A 13,949-nucleotide genomic window follows, 5' to 3' on the forward strand; every position below is an offset into this window, starting at 1 on the left:
TGAAACATAGAAACAAGGAACAGCAGATGCTGGTTTACAACAAAAAAAAGCCACTTTATTTGGAAACACTTCATTGGGCTTGATATGAATAGTAGGTTAGATTATGTGCTAATATCTTGGAAAAAGGCTTAATGCAGCAGTCTGATTTGAACAACCAAATGAGCCAAATTGCTGGGAAAGTGCTCACCTTATGTAAGAAATAACAAAAGTGTGGAAGTAGAATCAATTTAGCCAAACTGAAATTCACGCAAAGATTGCCAGGAGCAAAATCTAGAACAATGTGTTTATTTTTAAAATGTAATAAAAACATAGAAAAATAGGTGCAGGAGTAGGTCATTCAGCCCTTTGAGCCATTTAGCCCGATGATCCTTCGATCATTTGATATGATCATGGCTGATCATCTAAAATCAGTACCCCGTTCCTGCTTTTTCCCCATATCCCTTGATTCCTTTAGCCTGTAGAGCTAAATCTAACCCTGTCTTGAAAACATCCAGTGAATTGGCCTCCACTGCCTTCTGTGGCAGAGAATTCCACAGATTCACAACTCTCTGGGTGAAAAAATGTTTCCTCATCTCAGTCCTAAATGGCCTACCCCTTATTCTTAAACTGTGGTTCTGGACTCCGCCAACATCGGGAACATTTTTCCTGCATCTTGCCTGTCCAAACCCTTAAGAATTTAAATGTTTCTATAAGATACCCTCTCATCCTTCTAAATTCCATTGAATACAAGCCCAGCCGACCCATTCTTTCACCATATGTCAGTCCCGCCATCCCGGGAATTAACCTGGTGAACCTACGCTGCACTCCCTTAATAACAATAATGTCCTTCCTCAGATTAGTAGCCCAAAATTGCACAAATACTCCAGGTGCTGTCTCACCAGGGCCCTGTACAACTGTAGTAGAACCTAAACTCAAATCCTCTCGCAATGAAGGCCAACATGCCATTAGCTTACTTCACTGCCTGCTGTACCTGCATGCTTACTTTCAGTGACTGATGTACAAGCACACCCAGGTCTAGTTCCACCTCCCCTTTTCCTAATCTGACATCATTCAGATAATTATCTGCCTTCCTGTTCTTGCCACCAAAGTGGATAATCTCACATTTATCCACATTATACTGCATTTGCCATGCATCTGCCCACTCACCCAACCTATCCAAGTCAGCTTGCAGCCTCATTGTATCCTCATCGCAGCTCACACTGCCTCCCAGCTTTGTGTCATCCGTAAACTTGGAGATGTCACGTTTAATTCCCTCATCTAAATCGTTTAATATATATTGTGAATAACTGGGGTCCCAGCACCAAGCCTTGCGGCATCCCACTCGTCACTGCCTGCCATTCTGAAAATGAGCCGTTAATTCCTACTCTTTGCTTCCTATCTGCCAACCAGTTCTCTATCCATTTCAATACCCTATCCCAAATACCATGTGCTCTAATTTTGCACACTAATCACATGTGGGACCTTGCCAAAGGCTTTTTGAAAGTCCAGATACAACACATCCACTGGCTCTCTGTTATCGATTCTACTTGTTATATCCTCTACTTGTTACATCCTCAAAAAATTCCAGAAGGTTAGTCAAGCATGATTTCCCCTTCATAAATCCACGCTGACTGACCAATCCTAATAATCTAAATTGCATATTTTAGATTACAATGGAGTACCTAGGAACATATTTAGTATTTTTTTAAATGATCAAATGAGAGTATAAGACAATTATGCTCAATAATCATTGGGCATTTCCTGTGGATATTTGTCTTGATTTTAGCTGAAGAGTTCTGGATTTTATAGAAGGATTTAAGGAAGAGATTGGGGACTTAGACATGTTCAATATACCTATAAAACAAGAACAATTGTATTTTAGCTTTGTTTAATCATGGATGATCAGCCATGATCATACTGAATGGCAGTGCTGACTCGAAAGGCCGAATGGCCTCCTCCTGCACCTATTTTCTATGTTTCTAATCATTATACCATTTATTTGATGACTTGGGCTTGTAATGTATCCCAGAGGTAATGCTAACATTATGTATTGTTTTAATCTCTACAGTTTTGAATCATCATTAAAGTTTTTGAAAATACATTATTCCATTTAAAATTTTAATAACATCAAGTGCATGAGGAATAAATTACTACTTTATGTTTACTTAGTCTTCTCACAGAATGCTACATTTCGGCTAAAGATTGATGGCAAATGTGCTTTGAAAATGTTCCTTATGGAATATACCGGAACGTCAGCTTCGGTTTGCCCACTTTTAGAAGAGTGAACCATGCGTGACATAGAAATATTACATGTTGTACATTAGTCATTTCCCATTGGAGAATAATGTTCTGAGAAAGTGCTCTATATCAGCCCACACTTGGTACTTGTCTAAAAAAGCTCTTGCTAGAAATTACATCAAAAATGAAGAATCCATTTAAAGTACATTTCCATCACTTGCTTTACAGGAACAAGAGTCAAGCGTGGTTTATTGTCATATGTCCCAGATAGAACAATGAAATTCTTACTTGCTGCAGCACAACAGAATATATATAATAGAACACTAAACAATATAATAAACGAGAGAGAAAAATAAGTTAATTGTGTATCTATACACATACTCACAAGTACACATATATATATATACGGACACACATACGTACATACACAAAAAAACAATAGAAGTGCAATAATAATAATAACAATAATAGTCTATTGTAGTTCAGAGCTTATTTGAGGTTGTAATGTTTAATAGCCTGATGGCTGTAGGGAAGAAGCTGTTCCTGAACCTGGAAATTACAGTTTTCTGGCTCCTGCACCTTCTTCCCGATGGCAGGGGTGAAATGAGTGTGTGGCCAGGATGGTGTGGGTCTCTGATGATGCTGGCATCAAAAACTGTTTGATTAATCTATCTATATATCTATATACGAAAACTCTTGTTTGTTTGTTTGTTTGTTTGTTCCTGAACTACAGCCAAAACAATAGCGCGACAATTTTAGGCCCACCTTACTCACCGTTGTCCCTTTGGTGCTAATGGAAGATGTTTCATTGAAATTGGTGTTATATTTTTTAAGTTATTCACATTTTAAAGTTTAAATCTCTCCTAGGGAGGGGGAGGGAGGGAGGGGGAGGAGGAAGGATAAGGGGGGTTGAGGGGGATTATGGGGGGGGAGGAGAGAGGGGAGGGGGAGGAGGGGGGGGGGAGGGGGGAGAGGGGAGGGGGAAGAGAGGAGGGGGAAGAGAGGGGGGGGAGGAGAGGGTGCTGCACCAATGCAGCAGTTGGGGCCCGTTAATCTAATACAGATGCTCCCCGACTTACGATGCTTCGACTTACGATATTTCAACTTTGCGATGGTGCAAACGGAGGGGAGGAGGGGGGATGGAGTGGGGGGGGGAAGAGGGAGGGAGGTTGAGGGGGGATGGAGTGGGTGAAGGGGGGTTGAGGGGAGGAAGGGGGTTGAGGGGGAATGGACTGGGTGAGTGGTGGTGGAGGAGGGGTTGGCACGGAGGGTTGCCAGGCCCGCAGGGGAGATTTGGACCCAATGGGTCCACACCCGTTTCGTCTATTATAAATACTTGCAATGTACAGTGCCCTCCATAATGTTTGGGACAAAGACCAAACATTTATTTATTTGCCTCTGTACTCCACAATTTGAGATTTGGAATAGAAAAAATCCCATGTGATTAAAGTGCACATTGTCAGATTTTATTATAGGATATTTTTATACATTTTGGTATCACCATGTAGAAATTACAGTTGTGTTTATACAAGACATAATGATTTGGATCAGAATGTAAATGGTGTGATTAATAAGTTTGCAGATGACACGAAAATTGGTACTGTCATAGGTCGTGAAGGAGATTGTCTAAGGATCCAGCAGGGCATAGATCTACTGGAAAATTGTGCAGCAGCATATTGAATTTAGTCCAGGCATATGAGGTAATGCACTCTGGGAGGTCAAATTCTGTTAGTATGTCGAGAATAAATGACAGTTGTCATAGGACCATTGTTATACAGAGGGACCCTGAGGAGGAAGTTTATTTCACTCTGAAAGTGCTGACATAGGTGGATAGGGTAGTGACAAAACATGATATGGTTGCCTTTATAGGCAGAGGCATTAAGTATAAAAGTCGGGATGTCTTATTGGAGCTGGTTAGATCGCATTTAAAGTTTTGTACAATTCTGATTGCCATACTACAGAAAGGATGTGGAGGCTGCAGAAAGAGTGCAGAAGAGATTGACCAGAATGTTGCTGCAATGAAGAGATGTGGTTATAAAGAGGACCAGAGCCTAGCAGAGCTATACTAACACTCTCCTCCGCCTAGCAGAGCTGGTTCTTACCCTCAACAACTTCTCCTTTGATTCCTCCCACTTCCTCCAAACACGAGGCGCAGCTATGGGCACTCACAAGGGCCCTAGCTTTGCCTGCCTCTTTGTCGGGTACGTCGAACAATCCCTGTTCCAGACGTACACTGGTCCCATCCCCGAACTCTACCTCCATTACATTGATGATTGCATTGGTGCTACCTCCTGTACTCATGCAGAACTCACTGACTTCATACATTTCACCACTAATTTCCATCCTGCTCTTAAATATACTTGGACCATCTCCGACATTTCCCTACCGTTTCTGGATCTCACCATCTTCATCACAGGAGACAGACTAGTGATCGAATCTACTACAAACCCAGTGATTCCCACAGCTATCTGGATTACACTTCTTCCCACCCTGTCTCCTGCAAAAAGTCTATCCCCTACTCCCAATTCCTCCGTCTACACCGCATCTGCGCCCAGGATGAGGTGTTTCACACTAGGGCATCAGAGATGTCCTCATTCTTTAGGAAACGGGGCTTCCGCTCTTCCATTATAGATGAGGCTCTCACTTTGGCCTCCTCTATATCTCGCAACTCCGCTCTTGCTCCCCCTCCCCCCATTTGTAACAAGGACAGAGTCCACCTTGTCCTCACCTTCAACCCCATCAGCCAGCATATCCAACAAATTATCCTCCAACATTTCCATCACCTCCAACGGGATTCCACTACTGGCCACATCTTCCCATCTCCTCCCCTTTCTGCTTTCTGCAGAGACCGTTTCCTCCGTAACTCCCTAGTCCACTCGTCCCTTCCTACCCAAACCACCCCCTCCCCAGGCACTTTCCCCTGCAACCGCAGGAGATGCAACACCTGTCCCTTTACCTCCCCCCTCGACTCCATCCAAGGACCCAAACAGTCTTTCCAGGTGAGGCAGAGTTTCACCTGCACCTCCTCCAAACCTCATCTATTGTATCCGCTGTTCCAGATGTCAACTTCTCTACATCGGCGAGACCAAACGCAGGCTCGGCGATCGTTTCGCTCAACACCTTCGCTCAGTCTGCCTTAACCAACCTGATCTCCCAGTGGCTGAGCACTTCAACTCCCCCTCCCACTCCCAGTCTGACCTTTCTGTCATGAGCCTCTTCCAGCGTCATAGTGAGGCCCACCGCAAATTGGAGCAACAGCACCTCATATTTCACTTCGGCAGCTTACAGCCCAGCAGTATGAGCATTGACTTCTCTAACTTTAGATAGCTCCTCTGTCCCTCCCTTCCCCTCCTCCTTCCCAGTTCTCCCTCGTCACCCATTCCTTCTCTCCAGAGATGCTGCCTGACCCGCTGAGTTACTCCAGCATTTTGGTTATAAAGAAAAATTGTATAGGTTGGATTTAATCTCACTGGAATGTAGAGACTGAGGGATGACCATACAGAGGAATGGTGGTTATGAAGACTCCAAGGCACAGGTACTCCTTAGCTGTCTTTGCAGTTGATTTTCATGATGCAAGGTAGTAAGTACAAATTGATGGAGTCACATCATCTTAGGTCAAGGATCTGAAGTAGGAGATAATGAAGAAAGCTGTCCATTCCATTTAATACCTTCCATTTAAGATCCTAACTGTCCAAAATGAATAATTGTGTTTCAATTGAGAAGAGATTTTCAATATTTACTCAGCATAATTTAAATGACTAAAACTCTCATCTTGTATATTTGTGGGTTTGTGGATATATTTGTTCCCAAAATACAGCAAAAACGGTACACTATAGTGCAACAATTTTAGACCCACCTTACTCACCATTGGCATGCGGTTCAAATGGTTGTTATATTTTAAAAGTTATTCACTTTTTAAACTTTAAAAATCACTTTTTAATCTTTAATAAATCCCTTTTCCACTTGCCCTGCCCATCAGTCGCTTGCGCAGTGATACCTCCATCCTCAACGTCGCAATGGGAACCCAATGGGTCCGCGCCTGCGCAGTTGGGGCCCTTTGATCTAATAGTAAGATGGCCGCCCGATCCCCGCGTGCGCAGATCTTTAGATTTCCTCATGCATAATGTCAGGTCCAAATGAAAAACATTACAACAGGATCCTCTTAAACTATTTTCATCTCATTTTGCACCGTTAAGTAAGAATTCAGCCTTTTTCCAATCTGCTTTTAAGCCGTCCACTTGAAGGTCCAAATCAAATGGCAACGTTTATTTGGAAAAGTAGTTTTTGGTGTTGAGTTGCCATTTTTGTACTAATGATTTGTTCCCATTCGGTGGAGAAATCAAAGTCATTCTGTTTGTTTTCAATGCTGTGAATATGAAACTGGAACAAAAGTGTTTGCCTATTTAGTCTGGGATTAAGAATCAAAAGCTTGAAAGAATGCTAACAATTTTGCATCTGTTTTCTGTTTACAGGAATTCCAATGTTGAAGATAGTATTTTCAGGGTATGAACATTTATCCCTCATCTCTGTTCCATTACTCATCTATCACCCCACCCAGATTCTGCTAGGAGGTCTATTAGTTGGAACAATGAAATCATGGATGGTCACCCGACAAAAAGTAAGGCCTACTAAGACAAATAAGTAACCTGGAATAACTAGACTCGTTTATTAGGTTTATTAGATTCTTTTTTTTTAACTACAAACTTGATTACTGAAAACATTAACCTGCCTTTGCTTTGTTTCACTTCAGCATAGTTCTGATGGCTGGAATACATTTCTGATTGTTTGATGTAACTTATATTAACTTTGAAACCTTTCCACTATTTCAAAGATTCCATAAATGTCACCAACTAAAATGTAGTTGATTGGGTGGATCGGACGCATGCGGCAGGAGTGGCCCAGGGAGCCACGCGGCCCCGATCCACCCACCAAACAGCTGCGGCGCTGACCGGAACGCGCCCCAGTAGGCCTGACTCGCCCCACAGGTTTCCCAGGGGACTGCAGAGAAGCCGGGCGGCAAGGCCTGTCTGGGCCGATGGAGCCTCAGCTGAGGTAACGATGGGAGCCTCGGCGGCGGCAGAGTGAGCCTCAATGGCAACAGGAGCCCCGGCGGTGGTGGGGCCTTGGCGGCAACGGGAACCTCAGCGACAGCGGGGGCCTCGATGGCAGCGGGAGGCACGACCGCGGCCGGAACATCGGCGGCGGTGGGGCCTCGTGATCGACCCGCGATCAACGTTCGATGAGTGTGGGGGGGGGAGGGAAGACAAGGGAGGATCCGGTGTGGGGAGAACGCTATGAAGAACAATGGGGACCTGGCGTGGGGGGACCGCCATGAAGACAACGGGGACCTGACGTGGGGGCACTCTCGTTTAGAACCCTCTGCCCAGGGGATAAGCCTGTGTTCGTTTGTTTGTTTATTCATTTGTTCCGGTGAAGGCGCTGTGCACACGGCAGGCAGCCAGCCAACCAACAGTCGCTTGTCGTTTTCTTTTTGTTTTCACTATTAATTTCAAGTTTTTCGTGTACCTTGTGTGTTATGATTGTTGGCAGACCAATTTCCCTCCGGGGATGAATAATGTTTTATCATATCGTATCGTATCGTGTTTGTTCCCATTGCCACAGTGCCTCTGAGCCCATTCACTTTGTTTTAAATTCAGATGTCAAAACTGCATACTGCGATACACCATCAATAAATCTGAAAGAATAGTTAGGATAATACCAGCTATAAGTTTTTGTTGAACATAGAAACTGCATCTGCTGGAAATGTGAGGTAAAAACCGAAAATGTTGGGCATACTCAGTAGGTTAGGCGTCATCTATGGAAACAGACTTAAATCTTTAGTTCAAAGGCCTCTGTTGAACAAAAAGCCAAACTAGCAGTTCCCTCATTTTCTATCACAGTTGCTTTGGGTCTTTTATATGTAATTTGATATGCATATTAAAAGATCTCACAGCCTTGTGTTCAATCCACATAGCAGGAGGGTCATTTGAGTTTTGGACAAGCTGGATCACCAAGGGGAAAGGATTGGAAAGCCATTATTAGACCAAGGTATTGAATACATCAAGTGGCCTTAAGCAAAGGATGCAAAAACAGAATACCCTTAAATGCCATTATCATATCTGCCTCCATCAACACTCCCAGTAGCGCATTTCAAGCATTCACCAGCCTCTGTGTAAAATAAAATCTTACCAATAGACAATAGGTGCAGGAGTAGGCCATTCGACCCTTCGAGCCAGCACCGCCATTCACCGTGATCATGGCTGATCATCCACACTCAGTATCCCATTCCTGCCTTCTCCCCATATCCCTTGACTCCGCTATCATTACGAGCTCTATCTAACTCTCTCTTGAAAGCATCCAGGGTATTGGCTTCCACTGCCTTCTGAGGCAGAGAGTTCCACAGCTTCACAACTCTCTGAATGAAAAAGTTTTTCCTCATCTCTGCTCTAAATGACCTACCCCTTATTCTTAAACTGTGGCCCCTGGTTCGGGACTCCCCAACATCGGGAACATGTTTCCTGCCTCTAGCGTGCCCAGTCCCTTAATAATCTTACATGTTTCAATAAGATCCCCTCTCATCCTTCTAAATTCCAGAGTATACAAGCCCAGTCGCTCCAGCCTTTCAACATACAACAGTCCTGCCATTCCAGGAATTAACCTCATTAACCTACGCTGCATTCCCTCAATAGTAAGAATGTCCTTCCTCAAATTTGGAGACCAAAACTGCACACAATACTCCAGGTGTGGTCTTACTAGTCTCACTGTACAACTGCAGAAGGACCTCTTTGCTCCTATACTCAACTCCCCTTGTTATGAAGGCCAACATTCCATTACCTTTCTTGTCCTGCTCATCTCTTTTAAACATTGTCCCTTTCACCTTAATGCTGTGCCCTCTAGTATGTGATATTTTAATCCGGGGAAAAAGGTTCTGACTGTCCATGTCTCTCATAATTTTATATACTTCTGTCAGGGCTCTCCACAACCTTTGGTGTACCAGGGAAAATAATGTTCAACTCCCTGTAACTAATACCCCCTAATCCAGGCATCATTCTGGTAAACAACCTCTACTAAAATAATAGCGTGGTTGGGGTAATGTTGATGTTGAAAGGAACGTAGGCGTCCCTGTGCATAAGTCACTGAAACCCAAGATATAAAAGGATTTGAGTACAGCAATTGATAATTATTACTGCTGCTGTATAGGGCATTGGTATGACTGCACCTGGAATATTGTTCAGTTTTGTTCTCCCTACTAAAAAGATTACATATGCTTTGTCATAGAGTGGATGCAGTAAGGATATAATCTACTGGTTCCAGGGATGGCAGGTTTAGGAATAGACAAGGCCTCAAGCATTTCAATGAAAGAAAATGTCATTGATGCAGACAAATGCTTACAGGCCTTGATGGGCTGGTTGCAGGGAGAATATTTCCCCGGATAGAGGACTCTAAAATCAGGAATACAGTCTCATAATAAGGGTGTTTATTTGGGACTGATGTGAGGAGAAATTTCCTCACGCACAAAAAGTTGGGAATCTTTTTGAATTTGGAAGCTCAATCACCAAGTTAATTCAGAACAGAGATCAGTAGATTTATCAAATCATTTTGGTTAGAATAGACATGGTGAGCCGAGGGACCTGTTTCTGTGCAGTGACTCTCATGTTGGGAACTGTGTGGGAAAATAGCATCAAGCTGAGGGATCAGCCATGATCTTGATAAATGACAGAGGAGGCTCATAAGAATGGCCTACTCCAGCTCCTGGTTCCTATGATAGACATAAAGTGCTGGAGTAACTCAGCGGGCCAGGCAGCAACTCCTTTTATTTCTCCAGAGATTCTGCCTGACCCGCTGAGTTACTCCAGCACTTTGTGTCTGTCTTCGGAATAATCCAACATCTGCAGTTCCTTTCTACACGTTTTGTCCTGTTTCCTCTGATTCAATTGTGGTGCAAATTTCGTACATATTCCCACCTAACAATTTTTGTAAAGCTGTAACCCATCTCAATTTTAACAATGACTTTGAAACACTGTGGTTTTCACAATGTCTTCGTATGCTTACAAGCTTGATAAATCTAAATTCTGGTCATCTAAACCAAATTTTATAAGAAAAGTTTTTTGCTGTGGTCAGTTTTGACAGATCAAGTCAAGTCAACTTTATTTGTCACATACATATACAAGATGTGCAGTGAAATTAAAGTGGCAACGCTTGCGGATTGTGCTAAAACTACAAAACAGAATAGAAAAAAAAAATTTAACACAAAAAATAAATTAATACAGTAAATTAAATGAGTCCCTGGTGATATGAGAGTTAACAATCCTGATGGCCTGCGAGAAGGAACTCCATCTCATTCTCTCTGTTTTCACAGCGTGACAGCGGAGGCGTTTGCCTGACCGTAGCAACTGGAACAGTCCATTGCTGGGGTGGTAGGGGTCCCCCATAATGTTGCTGGCTCTGGATCTGCACCTCCTGATGTATAGGTCCTGCAGGGGGGCAAGTGTAGTTCCCATAGTGCGTTCAGCCGAACGCACTACTCTCCGCAGAGCCTTCCTGTCCTGGGCACAGCTATTCCCAAACCAGATTGTGATGTTTCCAGACAAGATGCTTTCTACAGCCCCAGAGTAGAAGATTGGTATCGTTGAAAGATATATGAAGCTGATTCGCTGTTTGATTAAACAAATGGATTTTTCTCATTCACAGGCACTGAACCTCGCAAGACAGGTGAAGATTCCTGTATAACATCGGTGGAATATTTTATTTTATATGAATGTACATACATATCCTGCAATGTACAATATGTGGAACATAGAAAATGTTTAAGTGGACTTTTATGCCTAAGATGTTTGCATATATGTTTAATTTTGAAACTGCACATTATTAAGTGCCTTAAGAGTACAGCTGAATTTCTCAGACTGTTTTCTGCGTGCACAGCTGTGCATGAATAAGAGGGGAATATTTCACCAATTTATTCAGAATATGAATGACTTTAAATTGCAAAAAAAAGACTAAATCAACACATGATATTAATCACAGATTATAGCATTTAGTTTTTCAAAATTCTGTTCAGCTGTCAAATTTAAAGGGTCTTCTGTATGTTTATACCCCATTTTTCAAATAAATTTGACTGTCATATTGGCCATTTTCAACTATGTTTCCCTATGCGTTAAAAAAACCCACAATAACACTTTATCTATAATGTTATAACATCAGTTGCCCTCTTTCTGTATTAAATTTGCCAAGCTTTTTGTGTTTCATCCCATGAGAATTCCACAGTATGCTTAAGTGCTGTTCTGGCGGGCAATGGACAGAAATTAACTCTGTTATGTCTGTTCCCATTAAAACTGTACTGCTTGACATTAATTGAATTGAGGGTTAGTGGATATTTTAAAGTGGTTTTTTTTGTTGCCAGATTGACGGTGGACAAGGCAATTAATGGAAGGCCTCCAATCAAATTGCATCACTATCCTTAAATCAGTCAGTTTAATGTATTCAAATGAGGCATAATTAAAATCAGAGTAGATATTATTGTTTAACAGTTACTGAATGTTCTACATTCAGCTTTACTCATCCAGCTTTATGCAAACTCTGCTGGAAACTATTTGGCTGTTTTAGTGCGTACATTTCTACTGTTTCATAATGGTGTGCCTGAATTTAAATTTGATGAGACAAAATTATGTTTGTTGATGTGTTGGTTGGTGGAGAATTTCTCCAATGTTAACTGCCATGTAAATGAATTATTAACTATGAAAAGGGTCCAAGTTCTGAAAGTTTCCATGTACCAAATTAATGTAATGTGAGGACCAACATTATTTTAATTTACATACACATATTAAGATAACTTAATGTGTGATGTTACAACCTGAACTAAAATAGACTTTGGGAATTCATACTAAATAAGTATAAACGATATGGGTACAATTCTTTTAGATAATTATATATACATTTATTCAATGTAATGTTGGAATACTTTTTTATGATCACTTTACTTTATAAATTCTCACATATTCTTTTTGAAATAATGGGGCCATTAATGACAAACAAATTAGTGTTAGAGCAAATTAGATGAACTCTTCTTTGTATCCGGCTTTACGTGCTCAAGTCTCTGTTGACAAATCTTTGGTTTCATTGTCCTATGCTGAATTGTTTTTGTGGTTTGCAATTGTTTCTTGACCTCTCTACTTTATATTTGCTTTTGGGCAAGATAGGTCACAGGTGAAATACTCTATTGTGTAAGGGTTGGGTAAGCAAATGAAAGTTATTGGCTGTGAACATTTTCTATTAAGAAGTTTCAACTTAAAAGAATGTCTAGTAACAAATTATTATGAGAACCAATTTATTTTAAGTCACTTATTTTTATTTTTGTGAGACTTATCAATAAACTAAACTGATTCAACAGCACATACCGACTCTGTAGAAGTGCTCAAATTTGTTTTATAAATTGCCTTTGTTAACTGAGCCTTGTCTTCTCAGAGTTCACATTCTGAGCCAGTTTTGGATAAGCAAACTTGGATATTCCATTTTCTGTGACATTGTAAATGCCCACAGTGTAATTTGTGGCCGTTGGTGAAACATTTACACTCACCACTGGTCTCTGAAGAATGTACAAAATTACCCAGTCCAGTCTCTCCATATGCAACATGCACAAGAAGCTGGCTCCATGCAATGAAAGGGCCTTGGGCAACACATCAAGTATTCAAATAGGGAAGTAGAAATTAGAAGAATGTGAGAACAGGACTCACCCACAAAATATCTGAAATCACACTGATTTTGAGCTAAACTACACCACTAGATATATATAAATATAAAATTATGAGAGGCAAAGAAAGACAGTCAGAACCTTTTTCCCAGGATAGAAATATCAAGCACTGGAGGGCACAGCTTCAACGTAAGAGGGGCAAGTTTAAAGGAGAAGTGTGGGGCACATTTTTTTACACAAAGGGTGGTGAGTGCCTGCTGTGTGCAGCTGGGGATGGTGGTAGAGGCAGATACGATAGTGGCATTTGAGAGACGTTTGGAAAAGCACATGGATCTGAAGGGAATGTAGGAATATGGATTATGTGCAGGCAGGTAAGGGTTGGTCTTGGCATCGTGTCAGCACATTGTAGGCTGATGGGCCTGTTCTATGTTCTGTTCTGTGTTTTAGATTCAGCCAGCAATGAAAGTTGTCAAGAACTGAATGCTTCTGGCATTCAGAAACAACAAATATTTAAACTCTTAATATTAAAATTATTTTAACAACTAGAAAACTTAAAAGGATGCACTCAAACATGCATTTTAAATCTAAAGGTGCTAATATTTCCTTAGCTCTGCAGCTATTCTCCTTAATCAAGGAAAATGAAATCAGTGGAGAAGCTGTTTATGGCATATATTGTTCAAAGCAATTCACCACTAATAGCACTGAAACATCAAACTGCTTCTCTTTGATTATTGCAGAGCAATTGTAAAGAGGTAAAAACTTTGCGAAATGCCTATCTCAACTTCAATTATATTTTATCAATTTGTGGCATATTTTTATCAATTTGTGGCAAAGATCATGGTTGATTTTTGACATTAATCCATATAGTCATCTCTGCCTCAAATCACTTAATAGTTTATTGTCACATGTACAGAGCGAGGTACATAGAAAAGCTTTTTGTTGCGTGCTAACCAGTCAGTGAAAACACAATACATGATTTCAATCGACCCATTCATAGTGTACAGATACATGATAAAGGGAATAACATGAATAACGTTTAGTGCAA

General features: G+C 41.4%; 1 protein-coding gene across 2 annotated transcripts in view; it reads left to right on the plus strand.

The window, feature by feature from the left end:
• The window catches only part of slc10a7 (solute carrier family 10 member 7), a 121,044-nt gene extending 108,446 nt beyond the window's left edge, over nucleotides 1-12,598 (plus strand). For both annotated transcript variants that reach the window (XM_078406143.1, XM_078406153.1), the window contains 2 exons: nucleotides 6,690-6,835; nucleotides 10,909-12,598. In XM_078406143.1, coding sequence (XP_078262269.1) covers nucleotides 6,690-6,835; nucleotides 10,909-10,947 — 185 coding nt within the window. In that variant the 3' untranslated portion in view covers nucleotides 10,948-12,598. The remainder of the gene's footprint in view (nucleotides 1-6,689; nucleotides 6,836-10,908) is intronic.
• The last annotated feature ends 1,351 nt before the right edge of the window (nucleotides 12,599-13,949 follow it).

This window comes from Rhinoraja longicauda, chromosome 1 (assembly GCF_053455715.1).
Source record: "Rhinoraja longicauda isolate Sanriku21f chromosome 1, sRhiLon1.1, whole genome shotgun sequence".
NCBI lineage: Eukaryota > Metazoa > Chordata > Chondrichthyes > Rajiformes > Arhynchobatidae > Rhinoraja > Rhinoraja longicauda.